The 19,493-nt window shown below is 45.8% G+C and overlaps 1 protein-coding gene across 1 annotated transcript in view; it reads right to left on the bottom strand.

The window, feature by feature from the left end:
• ush2a (Usher syndrome 2A (autosomal recessive, mild)) overlaps positions 1–19,493 on the bottom strand; it is a 216,814-nt gene that overhangs the window by 187,334 nt on the left and 9,987 nt on the right. Inside the window, 6 exon segments of the mRNA XM_034297424.1 lie at positions 548–769; positions 3,908–4,107; positions 5,943–6,129; positions 6,753–6,854; positions 6,986–7,049; positions 9,638–9,776. Coding sequence (XP_034153315.1) covers positions 548–769; positions 3,908–4,107; positions 5,943–6,129; positions 6,753–6,854; positions 6,986–7,049; positions 9,638–9,776 — 914 coding nt within the window.

Raw genomic sequence — 19,493 nt, 5'->3', positions numbered from 1 at the left:
ACTGCGGCTCTAGAGAAAGCGGGAACACCAAACCACGGCTAAAGAGACAGAGGGACGGACAGAGGGCAGGAGAGAAAAAAGAAGCGCAACACTAATTGAGTGCCTGTAGCGGCCCGCAGTAGGAGGAATACATTACAATACTGAATTACAGGGCTGATAACAATACACTACTGTCCACCGACAAACACTAGGCAGAGTGTGTGTCAAAGGCCTGACCTTGGTTAATGTGGGGGCTGATTGAAAGGGCCTAATAAACTAATATGATACAGGCATCTGAAGGGACGGCACGCCAGGGCTCCCTGGCCACAAACCCATGACCTCTGACCACATGACAACATGAAACTGTCCCGGAAGCCTGGTCATTTTCTCGTGGCAGAAAAACATGATCACTCGCACAGAAAAGTTATCTGCTGTGTGATGGGGTAACACTTGGGGGGTACCCAGTGGGGTATCACAGACCTGATCAATGGGTTCACTTTGCCCAGTACCTGAAATTATCCAGGACCAGAGTCGGCTACCCCGACAGGCAGAAGGAGCTGCGTCTCACCTTCCACTGATTGTGATCTCACTGACTCCATAGTAGCGGTGGCGGTGGGGCACCCCTGCCTCCTGCGTGTGGTATTGTCCGCTCAGATGGATCCTGACCTGCGTGGCCTGAGTCATCTCTTGCAGGACGGGGGTGTTGTAGAAGTCGTTGTAGCCAGGACGCAGGTTGGGCTCGGGGGTCAAGATACTGAATGTGATGTTACCTTGGGAGTACGGGACGTCTCTGAAACACACACACACATTACAGAATGTATAACGTGTATAACGTGTATGTGTGTGTGTGTGTGTGTGCTAGTGGGTTAACGTCTTGTCCCAGTCAGATGCACCCGCGTGCACACCCAGTATTGGCCCAAATTTCACTTTTTTAATTATGAGTGCAGATGAAGCTGTCAACACTTTCCAGTGAATAATGCAGCCTTACATGGAAATAATTGTTTGGGCAGTTTGGGGTGGAGTATTGCCCTCAGACGCACACTTGTGCAACTGGGCTGTACTCTGCTGGCAATACTCGGCCCTCATTCAGGGTGGTTGCTGTTGGTGGGTGTCCCTTTGGGTGATGCTTGGCAATGTGGGTGGATTGATTTCCTGCCTGTTGGGCCCTGTCCAGGGCCTCCCCCAGATAGGGCCACAGTGTCGCCGGACCCCCCTGTCTCAGTCCCACGGTCTTACGCTGCTATATTATTGTGCTGGGGGAGTATGGTCAGTTCTCCTTCTCCTCTAAGTTCTCCTTCTCCACTCTAAATCCTTGTTGATATGAGGAATGCATTTTCTGAATTTTCCCAGTCTCCTCCCGTCTTGAACTTCCTGGCCCACATCTGCGGAGTACCTGGCTTGGGGGACCCGTTGCTGTCCCTGTCCAGAGTCCTCCTGGTTGTGTTGCAGATCGAGACGATGCCTGATGATTTCAGCTGCTACTGTGCTGACAACTCCCCCTCCCCTGTGTTGTCCCTGTCCTTGTCCATCAGGTTATGCTTCTGACTAGGTTTAAATAGACTCTTGACTCACCCCACATGCATTTATCAATTATTACAATTGTAATCTTAATATGTTCACCTGGCCCAGCCAGAAGAGGACTGGTCACCCCTCTGAGCCTGGGTCCTCTCTAGGTTTCTTCCTATATTTTGGCATTCTTAGGGAGTTTTTCCTAGCCACTGAAATTCAACACTACTGTTGTTTGCTCCACTGGGTTTAAGGCCAGGTGTTTTTTAAAAGCACTTTGTGACATCTGCTGATGTAAAAAGGGCTTTATAAATAAATGTGTGCTTGTTCTGGTTTGTGTGTTCAGGTGAGTGTTTATTCTGGTGTATGTGTGTTCAGGTTTGTGTGTGGGTCTTCTGGTGTTTGTGTGTGTTCAGGTGTACCTGTGTTCAGGTGTGTGTGTGTGTTCAGGTTTGTGTGTGTTCAGGTGTGTGTGTTTTCAGGTGTATGAGTGTTCAGGTGTGTGGGTGTGTTCAGGTGTGTTTGTGTGTTTTTGTATGTTCAGGTGTGTGTGCAGGTTCATTCAGAGGGCATTAGTGAGAGTACTGTCCCAGTAACTTGTCATTTTACCTCAGAGAAGAAATGACAGGTGCTGCCCCTACTGCATAATTCACTACAGTCTGTCTCATCACTCTCTGTCTTTGTGCCTGTGTCCTAGGTCTGCACTGGTGTCGGTATTGTGCGAGGGGGTGGGGGGGGGGGGGTAAGTGTTTACATTTTTGGCAAGCATCTGCTCCAAACACAATCAACCGGTTTACACACACACACACAAATACACACACACACACACACACTCACACACACACACACACACACACTCACACACACACACACACTCACACACACACACACTCACACACACACACACACACACACACACACACACACCCAAACATGGACATTAAAATGTATTCCCCTTAAATATCCGATTTTGACCGACCTCATCTCCAAAATCCAACCTCATCCCTAATCTCAGGTCCTTACTTTAACCCCAAAATGTACCATTCACCCTTAATCTAATGTCATTTCTTCAACAAGTCTAAGAGGCCTCTGTAAATGCAGAAATCACTCAAAGATTGGTTCTTCCTAGGAGGGCTGACACTTCACTTTGATTGATTTGAATCCAACAGTTAAAATAGAAAGAGGCATGTAACTAACTGTAACTAACATCAACAACTACTGTAACTAACATCAACATCTACTGTAACTAACATCAACAGCTACTGTAACTAATATCACCAACTACTGTAACATAAAACTAAAACTAATGTAACATAAAACTACAGTAACTAACATAAACAACAACAGCCTAACTAACAACAACAGCTGTAACATGAAACAACTACCGTAGCTAACATGAAACAACTACTGTAGCTAACATGAAACAACTACTGTAGCTAACATGAAACAACTACTGCAAATAACATCAGTAGCTATTGAATGACTGAATAGGATACGGTGCGCGTCCAACCCAGTGTTGCTATAAATGAAATCTACAATCATCACTTTAATCTTCATTTCAAAGAGGAATTTATGTTCAGCCAATAAGGTGAAAGAGAGACCCTGTGACCTAAGCACTGTGGGATTCCACTGCTATGATTGGCAGAGATCAAACACTTCCAGATCCTAGAAGTGTGTTTGTGTGATTCTGTGTTAAATTCCCAGCCGAGCTCCTTCAGTCCTTCAGTACTTCGCCCTGCTCTGCTCGCAACGCGTCTCCAGGCAGATCTGGAGTCTGGAACGCTCTGTCAGGAACTCTGCCAAGTCTAGCCAGGAAAGCTTCCTTCTCTCACTCCCACTCTCTCTCACACACACACACACACACACACACACACACAGACACACTAACAAAACACACACCCCCAACACGCACACATGCAAACTCATGCTCAGAGTCTACTTCAAGAACTGCTCCTTAAAGCTCCCAAGCACTATGCTACTATCCCTCAAGGCACTGTCCTTATCAGACCTAAAGCCTCTAAGAGGCCACCCTGACACAGATTGGACAGGACAGCTGTGTTGAGCCTTTACAGTGACTCCTCACCTGGGGAAATGTAGACAGTTGACAGAATTTAAACTATAGACAGTTGAAACTATAGACAGTTGAAACTAGAGACAGTTGAAACTATAGACAGTTGAAACTAGAGACAGATGAAATTAGAGACAGAAGAAATTAGAGACAGACGAAAATATAGAGAGACAAAAATATAGACAGATGAAACTATAGACAGATGAAACTATAGAAAGACGAAACTATAGAAAGACGTAAATATAGACAGAAGAAATTAGAGACAGACGAAAATATAGACAGACTAAACTAAAGACCGACTGAACTATAGACAGTTGAAACTATAGACAGTTGAAGTATACAGTGAGCGCTTACGTAGGAAACTGTAGACAGTTGACAGAGTCTGGTCTCAGCAGAGGTCCATTGTTTAGCAGACCGAATAGGCTGCAGTTCCTGGCCATGTATTGCCAGTCTAGCCATTCTGTTTCTATGTTACTGCTGCTGTTGCCTTTGGTCCTCTGGATGCGCAAGCTCTCTGGCTGGGGGCTGACCAACTGCAGGATCACATAAAAAACCTATGCCAGACAGGAAATACACATTAATGTTGTAAATGTAAACCTATGAAATGTAGTGTTTCGCTAATCTTGGAGTAGGATGTGATTTTGTTGCCTGCAAATATTAAATGTTATCATTCATAAAAGACCTGAGAAACCAAATCCATTCGTTTATATATTCCTACTATACTGTTGACTTTTATCAACAAAGAGTGTGTTGTCATTTAAGAGCATAATACTTGGTGATGCATGCACATGTATTTGTCTTATGAACATGGGGGAGGTCGCTGGTTGGGATAAATGTACATGAATTTGTCTTCAGTTTGGTCCAAAAAAAATTTGAAACAGATTTCCAACATTAAATATGTATGTTCTGTAATCACATTTATCCGTGAATACTATGAGAAGTGAAATGATACAATAGTGCCATGGTAATTTCAGATATGGAGGCATGGGACCAGAATTCTTGGTGGCTGAAGCACGCAGGTCTTTAGGCCCCCAGATGTAAGGCCCCCAGACCCCGGGCCCCAAACCCACAGGCCCCTAAGCACCCAGGCCCCCAGGTCATTAGGCCCCCAGACCCTCAAACAACCAGGCCCCCAGGTCATTAGGCCCCCAGACCCTCAAACAACCAGGCCCCCAGGTCATTAGGCCCCCAGACCCTCAAACAACCAGGCCCCCAGGTCATTAGGCCCCCAGACCCTCAAACAACCAGGCCCCCAAGCACCCAGGCCCCCAGGTCAATAGGCCCCCAGTCCACATGCCCTCAATCCCAAGGCCCCCAGAAGAGCAAAACAAAAAAAATCATGGCAGCCTTGTCAAATCACTGTGCAGCGACTCCTTGTGGCAGGTTGCGCTCTGGCAAGCTCAGTGGTGGATTTTGGGTTCACAACTCAAGGTGTGTCTCCTAGCAGTGAGATCTTGGACTCTCCCAGTCCTGCTGGCCAGTCGTTGACAGTGCAGGGTCATAATCACTGACTGGACATCACAGAATTAGGAAAATGAAGCAGCTTGTCTATATATTGGAATGTTGTGGGAGCAGCACAAAGGAACGAGGCGGGCGTGTGCCAATCATACACAGTGTTGATGGAAGGAAATTGATTTGATTGGCCAGCTCAGAGATTTCTTTGGGTTTAAGTCGGTGAAAAGTGCTATTTACACGGGCGGTAACTTTAAAATTATTTTTTAGGAAATTAAAACAAAAATGGCAGTATGGAGAAAATGTTGACTCATTCCTGGTAGGTGTGTGTATGTGGGTGTCAGTCAGACAGCACACAAGGAGAATCTGGGTAATCTACTATCAGTACAGCACTGGGACACTGACACACACACAGCATGGAGTCCAATGAGCTACACTGCTTTATTCACACACACACACACACACACAGTCTCAGAGAGGAGATGGCAATGTTTTATCTGGGGACTTGAGCTGAGAAGCCGTGTCGGGACAGCCCCAAATTTAACACACACACACACACTCCCATAACCCCCTCCCCTATCTCTCTGTAAAGCGCTTTGTTGTGCTCACACACAGAGGAGGATGAAGCCTCTGTCTCAGATTTCCTCTGGCTGAAGATCACCTCACAAACATCCATCACAGGTGCAGAGAGACAGATAGCCTGCTGTACTGTCCAAACCTTACCGTCCTGTCTAACACACAACATTCTACCTAACACACACACACACACAGTCCTACCTAACTAACACACACCGTTCTAACCTAACACACACACAGCAATACCTCAAACACATTTCACTAGTTCTACTTTGAACAACTGCTTATGGCTTTGGTAATCAGATGCTGTTCAATATTTGTTAGTTACAAAACAAACAGTAAAAACTGAGAGTCCAGTCACCTGGTACTGTCCGCTGACCAGGTCTATCGTTATGGTCAGTCCCTGGTCCTCCTCTCCGGTCAGTACACTGGACACCCAGGATGTTCCCAGGTCCTGGTCATTCATGTAGCTGACAGGGTGGGCGTCCAGATTGAGCCTCAACACACGGTTATTAGTGGTGTCCTCCACGGCGTTGGGAATACAGTACCTGAACACCAAACAGATATTGTATTAGTGGTATCCTCCACCGCATTGGGAATACGGTACCTGAACACCAAACAGATATTTTATTAGTGGTGTCCTCCACCGAGTTGGGAATACGGTACATGAACACCTATCAGATATGTTATTAGTGGTGTCCTCCACCGCGTTGGGAATACAGTACCTGAACACCAATTAGATATATAATTAGTGGTGTCCTCCACCGCGTTGGGAATACAGTACCTGAACACCAATCCGATATTTTATTAGTGGTGTCCTCCACCGCGTTGGGAATACAGTACCTGAACACCAGAAAAATTCACTCTGGCACTTGGTACAAAACCGCTACAGACATTTCTTACAAAATGACTGTTATTGCAGCGAAATATGTTTATTTTACATTTGTGTGGGTTGAATATTAATGCAAGCAACACTTCAGTTCATATTTTTTCTCACAAATGTTTCCTAACATAAAACCAATGCCACCAAACAATAATGCATTTTGAGTGACCGTTTCTTTTTTTTAACAAAACAAAATGTAATTCTGGTCAGGGGTTTGAATATCCCTGCAAGGCCCTGTGCACATCGCCAGTGTATGTATCCATCCATCCATAGTGTTTGATACATTACCTCTCCACTAGGGGGTGCACCCTGGGGTGGCTGGGGGGGCAGCGGCACTCTGACTGGACGTGGAGTGGGGGCAGCAGGCCTGAATACACCTCCTCCACCTCTCTGGAGGGAGGACACACAGGCTCAGGCGTCAAAAGAATACTTAGCAGAAGCTAATTACATGAAGGGCAATGCAACACCGTATTACATTCATTCCATTTAAATCGTATCAAACGCCCCATTCTCCCTCTCACCTGTTGGTGAGCGTTTTGGGATAAAACCTCAGGTCCTGCATCCTGCCTATGAACTGGTGTGACCCTGGTGAGGAGCAGACAGAACAGAAGAGTGTGTTTTCAGGTCAATGTAGCCAGATCCAAGGTCATTAATGGATCAGGGGATCTTTCCTTTTATTCCCACTGAATCAGTGGATCTTTCCTATTATTCCCCCTGGATCAAAGGATCTTTTCTTTTATTCCCACTGGATCAGGGGATCTTTCCTTTTATTCCCACTGATCAGAGGACTGTTTGGTTTCTCTAGCAGGGTAATGTACATGTGACTGATCAGAGGACTGTTTGGTTTCTCTAGCAGGGTAATGTACAGGTAACTGATCAGAGGACTGTTTGGTTTCTCTAGCACAGTAATGTACAGGTGACTGATCAGAGGACTGTTTGGTTTCTCTAGCAGGGTAATGTACATGTTACTGATCAAAGGACTGTTTGGTTTCTCTAGCAGGGTAATGTACAGGTTACTGATCAGAGGACTGTTTGGTTTCTTTAGCAGAGTAATGTACATGTGACCGGTCTGTAGGCTCAGCATGTGTCACTTGACAGGTCTCGGAACAGAAACAACCACAGAGAGATACACCGATAACCTCCCGGTTATTCTGACCTTACATGTCTTTGTAATTTCCTCCCCATGTTGTCTGTCTCTCCTTTTCTTTGTCTTTCTTTTGCTCCCTCTCTTTCTCAGTCTCTCTCTCTCTCTCTCTCTCTGTGTCCCTTCTTTTACTCTGTCTGTCCTCTCGCTGTCTCTCCTTCTTGCTGTCTCTCACTCTGTTTCTTTGTCTCTCTATCCTTGGGTCTCTCCTCTGTCTCCTTGTCCCTGTTATTGGTCTCTGTCATCGTCATTTTGCTGAGAATTTAGGAAGACCTGGGTACTTCATCTCTGTTCATACGACCAGACTCTAGACTCTTATTCCATTGGCCATGTTTCCACAGAAGTGTAGCAGTAGCAGACTGGGTCAAATTAGGATGCTACAAGTGTATGTCCTCTCAGTAACAGTGGAGGAGCAGTAGCAGACTGGGTCAAATTAAGATGCTACACGTGTATGTCCTCTCAGTATCAGTAGACAAGCAGTAGCAGACTGCAGTAGCCTGCTGGCAACCAGAGGAGAGCATCCGAGAGGGTTCAGCATCAGGACATGAGTGGATCCAAACACATGGAGAGATTTACAACAGAGAGACTAAGAGCACAGGAGATATAGAGGCATGCCTTTTCCCAGTCCAGCTAAGTCTGGTCTTTCCTCTTCCCCAACAAAGACTCGCTCCATGCCCAGCTAACTTCTGTTGTTCCACACCTGTCACAACTACAGCGAACATCTTCAGAAGGCCTCACAGCGTCAGAAGGCCTGCCATGTTTATGTGTGTGTGGAGAGATGAGATGTAGACAGGGGAGGAGGAAGAAGAACAGATCTGTACAGCCCAGGGCTTTGGATGAGGGCTTCTTTAGCGTGTGGAAACAGGATTAAGCCCACTGAAACACTGAGCATTGTGATGATGCGCTAAAAGCCTTTCTCTAACCCCCCCCCCCCCCGCCCCCCCCGTTCTCCAGTTCTCTTTTTTCTCTTCTCACTCTCTTCGATTGCCAAATCCTTTGTCGTGTTTTTATTTTCTTCTGATTTTTCATTCATGAGTGAACACCATTGTCCATCATGGTTGAGGGAATGTAACCAAAGCTGATGTAAATAAGTGACAATCTTAAGTGGGAAACTGGTAAGAAGTTCTGACTTGGACAAAAAACAATGAAATTCTAGATCAGCCCTGACAAAGCTTTATGATTTTTTTATGTCTTGTTATTCATTGTTTTCTTTATGTTTTTTTTAAATCTTTTTTTGTTGCTATCTTGAATTGTTATTGTTTGGTTTTTGTTACGTTTATCTTTTTTGTTTTCTTGTTGTCTTGTCTCTGTAGTGTTTTTTTGTTCTCTTACATGAAAAATAATTAAAACCATCAAGATAGTTATGAATGCAGCCTGGATGCACATTGTATTCATTGTAGGCATGGTGGGAGAATTCTTACTTTGTCTTCAAAGACCATTACCACAGAGATCATTCAAAGGGTTTTTCATGACAAAAATCCAACCCAAGCATCTTCCTTTGGTCTTTAATCAATCAATGTAATCAGTTTGATCACATTCTAATGATTAAATCCACTGATCAGCATTCTGGAGACAACACAGACTAGTGTGGGTGAACGATACATACAGCTCATCAATAACATGGATCGCAGTAATGCTGATCCGATCATGTGCTGATCAAATGCTATCTGGGTGCAAATCACCCGTTCAATAGCAGATGAGCAGGAAGACTCTAGTGGAAACAACTTCTAATTATGTTGCGCAACAGAAAGAGGTCATATTCTCTGTAGAGCAGCTCGTCTGCACTGTGTTTCTATTGACTCTGAGAGAGGGCGTAAAGGAAATCAAAAGGATCTGATTGACTGTTTAAAAGCCTTTCTTGTGTGATGCTTCCATACTCTAGCGCAGTATCTGTCCACCATTGGGTTCAACGGATCTACAAGCATGTTTAACTTCGCTCCTAGCAACAGGCGTTTACATAGTGCATCCCTTGGCAACAGAGTACCGCATACTGTAGATATGTACGCATCCAGTGTTATCTTGTTGTTACCGTTGGAGCCGAGCCCGACCCTCATGATGGCGCCGTCTGTTCTGATGTCCGACATGGGTGAGGCCAGGGGTCGGGTGTCAAAGGGCGTGCCGTCCTCCTCTAGCCCATCCAGGAAGAGGCTAACACTTTTGCCGTGCACCTGTTGAAACATCAACAACACTCTGTGAACCAATCAGAATGCACACTATGTGCGTGTGCCAATCAGAACCTCCTGAAGTTCCTGCAGAGGGAGGGGTGTTAACTGTGTAGCCCAGCAGCACTCAGCCTTCAGTCTGCCAGTCAGTTAGACGCTGGGAGTGAATTATAAATAGGGATAATCTTCCAGTTCATCCCCCCTCAGGCTAAAACCTCATCCACAAATGAGCTTCCTGTTGACCAAAACCACTCTGCACCCCGGCCATGAATATTAAAACACAGACAGAGTGAAAGCGACTGCTTCCCTTCAGATCAAAACTCGGGAAAAAGACGCTTATAGACCTTAGAAAACTTCAATGTCCCTCTCTTTCTCTCTCCGACTGTCCCCCTCTCCCTCTCATGCTGTGTCTGCCAGCGTGCACTCTGGTAGCACAGATAAAGCCTCTATTTCTCTTTCCAACGCATTCCCCCTCTCTCTCACATGTGTTTTCTATCAGCCTCTTCTCTCCTCGCTTCTTTAGAGAGTTGAAAAAGGTGCAGGGGAAATAAGTCTGGCCCAAAACGCCTTTGGGGATAAAGGCAAGGCGGCGTCGACTCGACAACTGCCTGTCTGTCTGGAGACTACTTAAGCCTGGCACTTTCATGACGGCTGATTGAAGACTGCAGAGACGGAAGAGAGGGAGAGACGGAAAGAAGGAGAAAGAGAAGGAGGTATAGAGAAGGGCTGCTCTCGGAATCTGTAACCAGCCAATGGCGTGCGTGGAGATCTGAAGCGTTGTCAAGGTGATGTAAATGAATTGGGAAGAGCTTCATCCTGCTTAGCGCCACGCACCCCTTTGAAACTCTGGCCAGCACTCCTTTGTTAGTTTTAGGAAATGTTTTTTTTCCTCTTCTTCCCAACTACTGTTACTTCAAAAACCCTCGAGGAGACAGGAGTTTCGTCTTCTTCTTCCACTTCTTGTCCTTCTTCCTCTTCTTTCTCCTCACAGCAGGTGTGGTAGAGAGGACCAGATTAACACCTGTATTTTGCTTGCCTCCTTCCTTAAATTCCCCCGTCGTCTAAATTATTTGGAACGTGAAATATATGTGAAACATACGCGACTTGTCGCAAACTGTCCAAACAATATCCTGTACACACATTGAAACACAGGAAATAATTTATCTAAATAAATGTGTCAAATGTTTTTATTATTCACATTTGTCTCATATGTCTCTCTCATTTCTCTCTCACTGTTACTGCATTGTAGTATCTGTGCAGTAGAACAGTGTGTTTCACATGCCCAGATTAACCTGAGGCCTGGCCAGCATCAGTGGAAAGCTTTTAATGACTCACTGAGCACCGACCACTGACATTCAAACAGCTTCCTAAATGTGTGTGTGTGCGCTCAGGCATATGGACCATCAACGTGACCCGGGACAGACAGAGCATAGCGAGTGACAGAAAGAGACAGGGAGAGACAGGACAAGAGAGACAGAGACAGAGAGGGAGAGACCAACACAGACAGACACACAAAGAGGAAAAACAGAAACAGAGAGGCTGAGAGCGCGTTTGTGAAACCTGAGGAAGTGACATTTAGGTAGTAACCATAGCTGAGGCTCAATGTCAGTGTGAATGATACGGCTGTTCCTGCTGTGGGAACACCTGTGATCCATGTTTTTACAGTTTTTATAATAGTTTGTGCTCTATTGGGACTACACTCACTGTCTGTGGGCATTTTCTAGGACTCGGGGGTGGGGGGGGTCTGAAAAACATTCTCAGAAATCCTAAAAAGGAGGATGTAATACTTCCTGTGCCTCACAACGTCGAGGAAATTCTCCATTATTGTGCAACACTAGACATTTATAAGTCCTCACTACATGCAATATTTTTCCATCAGTGGAGAGCAGAAGTCACAGGAGGATTGTCTCTGTGCCGATTGGACCTCTTTCATCCTACACTAGTGTTTAGAATAAAAGAGAAGAAGGAGATTGATATGTGGCTTATTTTAAATAATGATTTAACATTTTAATTTATACCCTACATGTACTGAAATACAAGCAAGAAAGAAAGACGGAGAGTGGACTGTGGGCTGGAATCAGCCCTAATCAGTGTCCAGAGAGCCTTTCATACTAAATGAGGTATAAATGGTATATTCACCTACACAAAGCTGAATAATAACAGTAGGCTCCTTGACATGTTCTCGCTCTTCCTCTGCCTCAATCCCGACTCTATCACCTGCGGAGCCGCGGACGAGTGTTATGAGCAGAGAAGTTCATCCGCATCTCGGTAACGTTAACAGATCTCTCAGTCCACCAACAATCTTTCTGTTTACTTTTGGACCAAACACGGTGGCTATTGGCTAGAATCACATCCTTCGTTGTTAATCGTGGGCCTATGCAATACATTCTTCGTGTGTTACCGGACGGAGAAGTTCATATTTCAACAATAAGGCACAAGGGTTGTGGTATGTGACCAATAATTCAGTTAGATCGATAAAAAGTGATGTCATACCCATGGTATACAGTCTTACAGAGCATGGCTTCCAGCCAATCAGCATTCGGTGTTTGAAGCCCCCGGTTAACAATACAACATAATCAATCGGCTGAAGTATTCTCTGATACATTAGGGGAAATCTACCGTAGGATAAAAACCCTCTCATTGGATTGTTATGCTACACACAGGGAGTGCATTACTGCACTTCAGCTGACAGTCTTATTCAGAGCGTGTTACAATAAATGCATTCAGCTAAGGATGTGTAAATGCATCAGTGTGCAAACAGGCCGGGAACAGGAGGACAGCTTAAGATTTCTATTAGGATGTATGATATTAGTGGGTATTACTGGAGCATTTGAATAGATGCCCTTTCCTGCTGCCTTGCAGATGACACTAGTTCAATAGAGACACCTGACACACACAAACATTGCCGCGCACACGCACACATACACACACACGCGGGCAGGAGATAGAGAGGCCTGTGTCCCTGACACTCCAAACAAGGCTCCGCAGCCTCCTCTGACCCAGCTCATAAAGAAGGGCACCGCCTTCCCCCCCCCCTCACCCGTCCCTCACCCCTGCCTCACCCCCCTCTCCTCTTGCACTGTGACTGACACCCCACTCACTGATAACACACTCTCATTCCAGGGCAGTGAGAGCTGTCAGAGCGGAGAGAGACACTCAGTGGAGGGATGGAGGCATGGAGGGATAGAGGGATGGAGGGATGGAGATATCCTCCTGTGCTGGTGCCCCACAGCTGATACCTGGTTGAGGCAATGCAACGACACACACACACACACACACACCCACGCACACACAACCCTGTCCATGTTTTATTTATGGTCCCGTCCGCTTGGTGTGACTGCCTTATCATTTAAATGAAGCAGAAATGTTTTCCTGTTAGTAATTTGTTACATTATCACGTTTTACTATATAGCTGGGCCAAAAAAGCAGCGGAAATATCACTGACTGAGAGGTGAAGGAGAGAATGAGAGACAGACAAGAGTGAGAGTGAGAGGGGAGAGGAGGGGAGGAGGGGAGAGGGGGAGACTACATATAGAAAGGTGGAATAATGTCACAAGGTGGATATAAATGCTGTAAAGGAAGTATACAGACTAGGAAGACGCAAGGCCTCGCTCTCTCTCTCTCTTTCTCTCTCTCTATTCTTCACTCCCTCTCTTCTCCTGTCCCTCGTCTCAGTAGAAGCTCTGATGAACAGCCAATTTTCCCTTTATCACATTAGCACAGCCATGGGAGAAACACATTTGTTCTACTCAAGTACACTAAAGATACAATTACCACTTCAGCATATACATGCTTTATATCACCGCCCGCCCCATAGCGCTGTGAGAGCCCGGGCCATATATTAACACTAGCATGACAGTTTATTTAAGAAAAGAAAATTGTCTCTGGGTGGAGGGAAGAGTCCCACATATATAAGAGGACGTGTCAGTGCTTTAATAAAGGCTATAACTCCAGGGAGACTTTTCCTGTAAGCACAAAGCATACCCCCGCATTCTTTTATGGTGGGATGGGGACACGCAGAAATCATCTGCACTAACAAGATGGGATGCAGTGCACCATGGCTGTGTGGTCAGGACGGCAGACTTCCATCCCTCCATCTTCTCTCTCTCTCTCACCTTTCACCCCTCTGTCATTCCTCCCCTCTTCTTCTCAACTGACCTCCATTCTGGGGCTTCTATAGCCTCTATTTCTATCTTGATGCCAGCCTCGTCACAGCTACACAGAGGATGAGGAGAAATGTTGACCCCCCCCTCACACACACACATTTATTATGCATATTCAGTGCCTTCCCTAGGGCACGTATGGAGGTTCTGTGTGTGTGTGTGTAGTGTGTTTGTGTGAATCCATGATTAAAATACTGAGATGTAATTGAGAGAAAAACATTTCAATGGAGATGCTTAAAAATACCCCTAACCCTTTCTGAAACAGTAAAAGAACAGGCATTAAGCAAGTAAGCAGGCAGTAACTAGGCAGTAACTACATAGTAACTAGGCAGTAACCCGGTAACCATGCAGTAGTCAGGCAGAAACCAGACAGGAGCAGTATGGGCTGCCAGATGATGATGTTCTGTGGTTCAGACCCAGCAGGTTCTGTAGGTTGGCCCAGCGCTACACCAGAACCACTCCTAACCCAACACATGACACCACATCCCTAATGCTGACCGCGACCTGTCCCTTCAATCCAAACATGTTGGACGTATCTATTCAACACACAGGATAGAAAACAAATCACAGGACCGGAAAACAAATCACACAGACTTTCAAATCTGTCAACTTCTGATTAGAAATCAATCACCTCCCGGTCCCACGTACAACCTCATCCCTCCAAGCAGGTTGGTGTGGTCATTCCCAGTCAGCCTGCCACCCTGATCCATCTGCAGCCACATCATGTCTTATGACTGGAAGGTAATGTGAATGGTAATGTGAAGGGTAATGTGAATGGTAATGTGAAGGGTAATATGAAGGGTAATGTGTAAATGTCTGCGAGGCCTACAGCTCTGTGGCTGTCTGTTAGCTGGCATGATGCTTTAAAACACTAGAAACAAGACAGAGCCATTCAAATCTAAAACACAGTCCATGTGGTAGTTCACCCATCTCCACAGGGCCCCGTGGCAGTTCACCCATCTCCACAGGGCCCTGTGGCAGTTCACCCATCTCCACAGGGCCCTGTGGCAGTTCACCCATCTCCACAGGGCCCTGTGGCAGTTCACCCATCTCCACAGGGCCCTGTGGCAGTTCACCCATCTCCACAGGGTCCTGTGGCAGTTCACCCATCTCCAGAGGGCCCTGTGTCAGTTTACCCATCTACGCAGGGCCTGAGACTGGGCTTCTTTGTCTCATTCTGGTCTGCAATATTCTATTCTCTAATGGTTTGTTCTCTAATATTCTGTTCTCTAATGTTCTGTTCTGTAAAGTTCTGTTTTCTAATTTTCTGTTCTGTAATGATATGTTCTGTAATGTTCTGTTCTGCAATGATCTGTTCTGTAATGTTTTGTAATGGTCTGTTCTGTAATGTTATGTAATGGTCTGTTCTGACATGTTCTGTAATGATCTGTTCTGTCATGTTATGTAATGATCTGTTCTGTAATGTTCTGTAATGATCTGTTCTGTCATGTTTTGTAATGGTCTGTTCTGTAATGTTATGTAATGATCTGTTCTGTAATGATCTGTTTTGTAATGTTATGTAATGGTCTGTTCTGTAATGTTATATAATGGTCTGTTCTTTAATGTTCTGTTCTGTAATGTTATGTTACGGTCTGTTCTGTAATGTTCTGTAATGATCTGTTCTGTAATGTTCTGTAATGGTCTGTTCTGTAATGTTCTGTAATGATCTGTTCTGTAATGTTATGTAATGATCTGTCCTGTAATGTTCTGTAATGATCTGTTCTGTAATGTTATGTAATGGTCTGTTCTTTAATGTTCTGTTCTGTAATGTTATGTTACGGTCTGTTCCGTAATGTTCTGTAATGATCTGTTCTGTAATGTTATGTAATGATCTGTCCTGTAATGTTCTGTAATGATCTGTTCTGTAATGTTATGTAATGGTCTGTTCTTTAATGTTCTGTTCTGTAATGTTATGTTACGGTCTGTTCCGTAATGTTCTGTAATGATCTGTTCTGTAATGTTATGTTACGGTCTGTTCTGTAATGTTCTGTAATGATCTGTTCTGTAATGTTCTGTAATGGTCTGTTCTGTAATGTTCTGTAATGATCTGTTCTGTAATGTTATGTAATGATCTGTCCTGTAATGTTCTGTAATGATCTGTTCTGTAATGTTATGTAATGGTCTGTTCTGTAATGTTCTGTAACAGTAGAAGCTGGACAAAATATATCTGAATTAATCTGTCCTTTCTCTCTCCCTCCCTCTTTCTCCCTTCTCTCATTCTTTCTTTTCCTTCTCTCTTATCTCCCCCTTTCTCTCTGAAGGTGTATGAGTGTAATTTATGCCAGGCCAATGCCCTCTCTCCTCCCCTGCCAGCGGACAGAGGGCTGGCGTAAAGGTGCCCGCTTCTCTCGCCCGCCGCAACCTTGCCTCACCTTCACACACACACACACTTTACGCACGCAGGCATGCACAAACCAACACACACACACCAACACACACACCTCACCTTCAGTCAGACTGTCAATTTGTCTCTGTCATTCTGGGTGGCATGTGGGCACAGCGAGAGTGGCGGGGGGAGGGAGTGGGTCTGACCCTATGCCAGGTAGAACCCCCTTAACCCCACCCAAACTGCCCTCCTCCCCAACTCCCTCTCTCCTCCTCATTTCTCCTTCTGACTTAAGCATAGCAGGTCCTGCCTAGTCCGACACGTGGCAGGGAGTTATGTGAGCTGTGTGGAAAATACCATTAAACACACCAACTTGTGTGTGAATGCATGTGTGTGTGTGTGTGTGTGAATGCGTGCGTGTGCGTTAATGCGTGCGTGTGCGCCAGTTTAGCAGAGCGTCACTAACAGGCCGGGGCGTAAACCTCTGGCTTCCATGACGACGACGTGCCACAAGGCCTCTTCACCCCTCCACGCCCCCCCCCTCCTTCAGAGCCACCAGCCAATGCCGCCTCGTATTCAGGCCAGGGGGCAGGGGAACGCAGCGGTGGGGGGCGGGGACGAGTGTTTGGGCTGACGGGACGGAGGGCTGGAGGGAGTAGGGGCTGATTGGCTGGGTGTGCGAGGGTATACAGTGCGAGGTGATGAGGCATGTGCACATTGGGGCAGGGGGCCTGAGACCGTACATCCTAGCCAACATCAACATCCCCTGGAGAGAGAGAGAGAGAGACAGAGAGATCTCTTGATCTCTCCCCATTCCTCCAGTGTGTGTCTAATGAACTGGTGTCTCAGAGTATCCACTATATTCCTGGACTGGGGGGCTGCAGGTCTAATTGCGCGTGTAAATGTTCATTAAGGTTGTGGGATGAAGGGTAGACGATGGCTCGGCGGACTTTCTTTGAGCAGCCACATCCACCCTGAAGAGAAGATGAGCGAGAAAGGAGAAAATAAGAGAGAGCAGAGCAGAGCGCTGGATCTCTGTGCTCACTATTGTCCAGTTGGAGACAAACGCACAGTGTTAAGAAACATGTGTCAACAAAGCTACCGTACAGTCCAACACTTCCTGCCCTCCAGGCAAGTCTCACCTGTGCATTTATCCGGTGTTCAGGTAGTCTGTGCTGCTCTCATTCAGCGGCTCTCATTCACCTGACCTGACTGTCCTCATCTCACTCTGTTACCTGAAACTCCAGGCACCCAGTAAGCCAGCTACAATGTCAGTCAATGTATCTGCTGCCCTACCACCTTAAGGTCATAACATTACCACAGCATGACCAAAACACTACCACTCCATGACCATAACATTACCACCTCAAGACCATAACATTACCACACCATGACCACACCATGGCCAAAACCCTATCACACCACAAACATAATACGACCACACCACAACCATAATACTACCACACCATGACCATAATGCTACCACACCATGACCATAATGCTATCAAACCATGACCATAACACTCTTTTAACATGGGCTTTACACTACAACCTCCGACACCTCAACAACCCAAAGATGTTCACAAGGGGACTGTTTAACACTACATAATTACTACAACATAAACTCTCCCAGCTAAACGTATCCAGCTCCCTCTATCGGTGGATTACTGAGCACAGGGATGCAACACGTAAAGATGGGAAAGCACATTTCAGAACCCTCATCCCTCATCACCGTGACCGTACCTCCAGAACCTGTCAAACTACGCACATTTTTAGGATGATACCGATCTGAATGGTGTTATCACTAACGATGGTGAGTTCACGTATCGTTGAGAGGTCGACTGGTTGGTGGCCCAATGCAGTCAAACCGTGGAGGTGGTGGTGGACCTCAAGAACCCCCCCCCCCCCCACCTTTCCTGCTAGGGCTTAAGGCTCAGCTACAGATCCGCCTGAATCATCTAAACTTATGTAAACCATCTCCCACAACCTCACGTGGGAGGCCGACATCAAAGCCACAACCAAGAAGGCAAATTTTAGAATGGCCCACTTGTAGAAGCAGTCTTTTATTGTTTTTGTTGCCCAGTTTATCTTGACCCAGCTCTACACATCAATGGAAGACTCCATCCTGACCTCCCCACCACCTGGTTTGGATGTGCATCCGCCCGAGAGGACCTGGATTGTGAGGTCCTTCATGACTCCAGGGCAAGAAGATGTGCAGGCAAGATCATTAACAGAACCTCCCACTCTGGTCACCCGCCATTCTAAAACAACTCCCATACACAATAATCTGGACGTGCACATTTGCTTAGCCTTTGAAGGTGACTGATTGGCCTGTGAAGGGTGTGCCTTCTTTTGCATGGGACTCAATTCACAAAGTTGGCCCTATTCTTATCAAGTCTACCTAACAATACAGCAATATCACTCCTCACCTCCCCAACACAAAGCAGGTGTGTGGTGAAAACTGCATTGCCCATGAAGGTGATACACATTAGTGGTAAATTAGGTGTGTTTCACGGTGCCTTCAGCAAGTATTCAGTCCCCATCACTTTCTCCACATTTCGTTTTGTAATTGTAATGCTAAGGAGGCAGAACACAGGCGCATGGAGAACAAAGGACATTTAGTAAAAGTACCAGAACTTATCAAAACAAACACTAGACAACTAGATGAGACAGAACAATGTTACATATGACTATAAATCAAAAAAAGACCAAAAAGAAACTAGGAAAAGAGGAACAATTAAATACGAACAGTGACCAGGGAAACAGGCGAGGACAATAAAGCAACAGAACAGGTGTCCATGATCCATATGAGGTGTCAAAACGTGACAGTTATACATTTAATTTATAAGCAACTACATTTATTCTTTTTTGCCCTCAATCAACACACAAAAGCCCACAATTACAGAGTCTGAGGTCATTTGTGCTCTGGATCAGGTTTTCTTCTGGGACCTCTTTGTAATTTGTTCCAGTCATTCTTCCCTCAACCATGACCAGTCTCCCAGTCCCTGGCGCTGAGAAGCATCCCCATACCATGGTGCTTCTGCCACCGTGCTTCACCGTAGATGATGGTATTCATCCGGTGATGAGCTGCCAGACGTAGCACTTCGCATTCAGGCCGATTAGTTGGATTTGGACGCTTATTCCTCATGTTCTGAGAGTCATACACGCAGAGAGCTTTTACTCAGGAGGGCTTCCATGTACCCACTCAAACATTAAGGCCTGACTGATGGAGTA

Source organism: Esox lucius, chromosome 15, assembly GCF_011004845.1.
Source record: "Esox lucius isolate fEsoLuc1 chromosome 15, fEsoLuc1.pri, whole genome shotgun sequence".
NCBI classification, from domain to species: Eukaryota; Metazoa; Chordata; class Actinopteri; order Esociformes; family Esocidae; genus Esox; species Esox lucius.
The sequence above is the reverse complement of the archived record's forward strand: the minus strand, read 5'-3'. Positions and strand labels throughout refer to the sequence as shown.